General features: G+C 41.8%; 1 protein-coding gene across 1 annotated transcript; it reads left to right on the top strand.

Annotated features, from left to right (window-relative positions):
* Positions 1 to 1,095: 1,095 nt before the first annotated feature.
* Positions 1,096 to 4,585, top strand: LOC124134394 (polyubiquitin-C). The gene is made up of 2 exons (XM_048381052.1): positions 1,096 to 1,176; positions 1,811 to 4,585. The coding sequence occupies exon 2, from the start codon at positions 1,814 to 1,816 to the stop codon at positions 4,097 to 4,099; it is 2,286 nt and encodes a 761-aa protein (XP_048237009.1). The 5' UTR covers positions 1,096 to 1,176; positions 1,811 to 1,813; the 3' UTR covers positions 4,100 to 4,585.
* The last annotated feature ends 1,429 nt before the right edge of the window (positions 4,586 to 6,014 follow it).

Here is a 6,014-nt window from a genome sequence, read left to right as displayed (position 1 = left end):
AAGAAGAGACGGAGCCAAGCATATTAATATTTTTCTTTCGTCAGGCTAAATGTCACAAACCTACATGGGCGTGAAAACAGTATTCGTCAATGATTTAGGTTCGAAGTCTAGCCTTTTAAGATACCGGTTACTTACTGGACAACACCAACTCAAATAAAATCGTAGTGACAACAATTATATAGATCTATACTCCAGATATATATATATATGTGGGCATGGTGTATATTGCATCATTGATATATATATATATATATCAATGATGCAATATACACCATGCCCACATACCCAACAAAGCCAAAAGATAATGAAATCTAACAAGGGAGTCCAAATTGACTCACATGAACTCCCCAATAGAGCGAATTCATTTAATGACACCTAATGTTTGCGGTTCTTTGAGGCACAGACGTACGTACACTATGCTAAAAAATATCCCAATCGGACATTTTGAAACATCTCCTGAGACCTACAGCGGGTACGGGTAGGGTAATAGCGGGGTGGGTACCCGGGTAGTAAATTTGGACTCGTCCCAGCCCTAGTACATACTATATGTACGTTCTTGATTGAGGCATAACACGAAGAGCCGATGCCCACACTGTCTATTTTTATTTCAAATATCCCATTCAAAATTAAGTAATATATGAGGCACGATATAGCCCGTATTAAGTATGTGTAATATCAGAGACCATATGTTACCGGTATTTGGGCTCTGGGCATGCATATTATTGGCTGTTGTTAAAATTATGTCACCACTAAATTTCAAGGTGGATGTTATTTAAGAAGAAAACGATGAGCTGAGATGTTTATCATGTAATAAAGTCAAATAAACAAGCCTTCGTTCTTCATGATTTATTTTTACAGGCAATGTCATGATATAGACCTACACCCACATAACACAGAACTTTCGAGAGACGGGTAATAAAATAGCGACGAATGCTTATGGGTAATCTCGTACAATGGAAAAGCGTACACAGCCTCGAGGCTGCGCGAAACAATCTTATTTTAGAAACTGTCGTGTCTTTAAAAATAGAACTCCGTTCGCTTGCTGTCGACAGGGGAACTGCGCAGAATCGGTTACTAAAATAGGATATGACGTCACGACGCATATAAATGCAAGTCGCCAAACGCCTGACGTCATTTCAGAAACGCCAAGAAGAGAAGCGAGAACGAAAATAAGAGGTGAGGACTGTTTCAGGCTCAAAGCGTAGCTTTAGCAGTTTTACTTACAATCTTGAAGTAGATTTTATTGTACTACCTGTACGTAGAAGAAATGGTAGATGAGAGAATCAAATTTAATCCATTTTTAAGATGTAAATAGAAAGTTCGAGTAAAGGAAACGTCCGCCATTTTGTCATGTTCATTTCAATATGGAAAGTTCGCCACAAAGAAAGGGTTCTACCAGTCATTGATTCACAACCTTTACTAGTGTTTGATTAATTATTGACTGATTAACATGGTGAGATTTAGTTGTTTACAACAAACAAAAATAGCCGCAATAAAATAACGAATTCTGCGCCTTGCAAATGCTGACAGTGAAAAGCTGATCTTTGAATAAATATAGGTTATGAACCACTGGCTAAAAACACCTTCTCTGTAAATGTATCTTGAGTATACCAACATTCACCCCATTCAATGTTTTACATCAGTTTTGAGGCTTGGTAGGGTTATTATTGTTTAATCATGTTGAACAATGGTAGAACTGAATATTCAATCAAGCCTTCATTGAAACAACATCAAAGTTCAACTTTATATATTTGTAGAGTAGTATGGTTGTGTGAATTTTGTTCAATGGAACTTTTTTTTATGTTTACAGAAAATGCAGATCTTCGTCAAGACCCTCACTGGCAAGACCATCACACTTGAGGTTGAGCCATCAGACACTATTGAAAATGTGAAGGCCAAGATCCAGGACAAGGAAGGTATTCCTCCAGATCAGCAGAGATTGATCTTCGCAGGAAAGCAGCTTGAGGATGGTCGCACCCTCTCCGACTACAACATTCAGAAAGAATCCACTCTGCATCTTGTGCTCCGTCTGCGTGGTGGTATGCAGATCTTCGTCAAGACCCTCACTGGCAAGACCATCACACTTGAGGTTGAGCCATCAGACACTATTGAAAATGTGAAGGCCAAGATCCAGGACAAGGAAGGTATTCCTCCAGATCAGCAGAGATTGATCTTCGCAGGAAAGCAGCTTGAGGATGGTCGCACCCTTTCCGACTACAACATTCAGAAAGAATCCACTCTGCATCTTGTGCTCCGTCTGCGTGGTGGTATGCAGATCTTCGTCAAGACCCTCACTGGCAAGACCATCACACTTGAGGTTGAGCCATCAGACACTATTGAAAATGTGAAGGCCAAGATCCAGGACAAGGAAGGTATTCCTCCAGATCAGCAGAGATTGATCTTTGCAGGAAAGCAGCTTGAGGATGGTCGCACCCTCTCCGACTACAACATTCAGAAAGAATCCACTCTGCATCTTGTGCTGCGTCTGCGTGGTGGTATGCAGATCTTCGTCAAGACCCTCACTGGCAAGACCATCACACTTGAGGTTGAGCCATCAGACACTATTGAAAATGTGAAGGCCAAGATCCAGGACAAGGAAGGTATTCCTCCAGATCAGCAGAGATTGATCTTCGCAGGAAAGCAGCTTGAGGATGGTCGCACCCTCTCCGACTACAACATTCAGAAAGAATCCACTCTGCATCTTGTGCTCCGTCTGCGTGGTGGTATGCAGATCTTCGTCAAGACCCTCACTGGCAAGACCATCACACTTGAGGTTGAGCCATCAGACACTATTGAAAATGTGAAGGCCAAGATCCAGGACAAGGAAGGTATTCCTCCAGATCAGCAGAGATTGATCTTCGCAGGAAAGCAGCTTGAGGATGGTCGCACCCTCTCCGACTACAACATTCAGAAAGAATCCACTCTGCATCTTGTGCTGCGTCTGCGTGGTGGTATGCAGATCTTCGTCAAGACCCTCACTGGCAAGACCATCACACTTGAGGTTGAGCCATCAGACACTATTGAAAATGTGAAGGCCAAGATCCAGGACAAGGAAGGTATTCCTCCAGATCAGCAGAGATTGATCTTCGCAGGAAAGCAGCTTGAGGATGGTCGCACCCTCTCCGACTACAACATTCAGAAAGAATCCACTCTGCATCTTGTGCTCCGTCTGCGTGGTGGTATGCAGATCTTCGTCAAGACCCTCACTGGCAAGACCATCACACTTGAGGTTGAGCCATCAGACACTATTGAAAATGTGAAGGCCAAGATCCAGGACAAGGAAGGTATTCCTCCAGATCAGCAGAGATTGATCTTCGCAGGAAAGCAGCTTGAGGATGGTCGCACCCTCTCCGACTACAACATTCAGAAAGAATCCACTCTGCATCTTGTGCTGCGTCTGCGTGGTGGTATGCAGATCTTCGTCAAGACCCTCACTGGCAAGACCATCACACTTGAGGTTGAGCCATCAGACACTATTGAAAATGTGAAGGCCAAGATCCAGGACAAGGAAGGTATTCCTCCAGATCAGCAGAGATTGATCTTCGCAGGAAAGCAGCTTGAGGATGGTCGCACCCTCTCCGACTACAACATTCAGAAAGAATCCACTCTGCATCTTGTGCTCCGTCTGCGTGGTGGTATGCAGATCTTCGTCAAGACCCTCACTGGCAAGACCATCACACTTGAGGTTGAGCCATCAGACACTATTGAAAATGTGAAGGCCAAGATCCAGGACAAGGAAGGTATTCCTCCAGACCAGCAGAGATTGATCTTCGCAGGAAAGCAGCTTGAGGATGGTCGCACCCTTTCCGACTACAACATTCAGAAAGAATCCACCCTGCATCTTGTGCTGCGTCTGCGTGGTGGTATGCAGATCTTCGTCAAGACCCTCACTGGCAAGACCATCACACTTGAGGTTGAGCCATCAGACACTATTGAAAATGTGAAGGCCAAGATCCAGGACAAGGAAGGTATTCCTCCAGATCAGCAGAGATTGATCTTCGCAGGAAAGCAGCTTGAGGATGGTCGCACCCTCTCCGACTACAACATTCAGAAAGAATCCACTCTGCATCTTGTGCTCCGTCTTCGTGGAGGAAATTGAACTTTTATGTAGTTATTTTGATCAAGGCCATGTCTTTTAGATAATGAAAGAAATTTGTGTTTTGTCAATCATGTTTAACAATTTTAGATGTTCATTGCTGCTTACTGTCCCAAGTTTTGTATGTTTGTTACGAACTAAAATGCAATTTCTTCTGTAATTCACTCAAATTGTATTCCAGTGGACAAAACAAATCACAATGACTTCATTTTTAAACACTGTTAAAGAGTAATTTTATAGCGTTACACTACGCTTTTTGGTGTTGCATCTGTCCACTCAAGACATTCAACTCGTAATTTGGGAAGATTCTGTGGTCAAAAATGATTTTTGAATCGCATTTCTGTGCTGTACTGTGGATGTATTGTCAGGCTTTGTTGTTATGACCAGAAGAATGTAACAAACTACTAAATATGATTTGGCAAAGTTAACAGCTATGGATACTGTAACTTGTGTTTTTCACAGGTATAAAATAAATGTTGTTTAAGTTAACAATTTTAGTCTGTTTTTGTCCTGAACCACTGTGAACTGTCGTTGACCTTCATCAAGCCTCAGTCAACCTCATCCCTTCACCACTTTCTCCAACTGTTCTTCATGATATATTCATTCCTGCACAATGCTTTCCATCAAGGATCATAATTGCCCTTGCAGCATTTATATGTGGTTAACACTGGCTTCATTTCAGCCAGTGGTGACTTTGGGATTAGAAGGGGTAACCAAACGACTGTGGTATTGGTATGATTCATTTGATAGGGTGGGCGAGGGTCGGTGAAGTGGTTGGTTGTGTTTAATCATACCCGAATGGGATATTGCTGTGTTTTACACAATGTTCATCTTTTCCACCAGACAAGATACCATGAAGCTGATGCTCATAATTGCATAAGACCCATTTTCACGATATGTTCATGGGACGTAAAAATTAACTACTTTCACCATGTTCACATTTGTGTGGAAAACCCTAGGAATTCCCTAGTAGGTTGTTGGTTGGTTTGTTGTTTATCTCCGCACTCAGCAATATTACTGCAACATGACGGCTGTCTGTAAATACTCGAGTCTAGACAAGACAATCCAGTGGTTATTATCATGAGCATCTAGAATAAGTACAGAAGTGTGATTTCTGATGGTTTTGATACTTTAATCAAGAACTAATCATTTGTGTATTCTTTGGAAAAAATGTTTTGGAACCTATCCTACAGTGAACAAAATGAAGAAAAGCACATTCTAACTATTGACTCAATTCATGCCTAGTGTGGGGCGGTTGGGTAGCCTAGTGGTTAAAGCGTTAGTTCGTCACGCCGAAGACCCAGGTTCGATTCCCGACATTGGCACAATGTGTGAAGCCCATTTCTGGTGTCCCCCCTCCATGATATTGCTGGAATATTGCTAAAAGGGGTGTAAAATCATACTCGCTCACTCATGCCTAGTGTGACATTCTACAGCAATGTTACAATTTACATCAGTACATATTTGACACATCTTTACATCCTCGTCTGAATGATCAGCCATTTCATCAATGACAATTAACACCTGATCACCTTGGGTTCATTGACAAGTTCAGATATGTCAAGTTGAAATGTGGTCCGTCTTGATGTCCTGTACTTGGAAGTAAAAGTATTTCGTCTCGCTGTCACTGACCGACTTAAAGGTAGTTTTGAACAGACAATCCCTTATCTAATGGCAATATCACTGTATAACATATTTGAGCATATATAGGATCTAACACTTGTGATCTCTCGGTGGAAACATGAAGTCACATACTCAATACATCAACCACTGTTTGACTCCATTGTGTACAGGACGTCATCAAACATCTGAATTATTGCAATAACAAACATATTGATAATCTGCCACTGAAGAAATTATTGAATGTTTAGAATTGGTGCATCAGTGTTAGAAATTAACAGTATGTACTGATATGTAC

The sequence above is a fragment of the Haliotis rufescens genome, unplaced genomic scaffold, assembly GCF_023055435.1.
Source record: "Haliotis rufescens isolate VD_foot unplaced genomic scaffold, xgHalRufe1.0.p SCAF_35, whole genome shotgun sequence".
Classification (NCBI taxonomy): Eukaryota; Metazoa; Mollusca; class Gastropoda; order Lepetellida; family Haliotidae; genus Haliotis; species Haliotis rufescens.
This window is presented reverse-complemented; position numbering and strand designations above follow the sequence as displayed.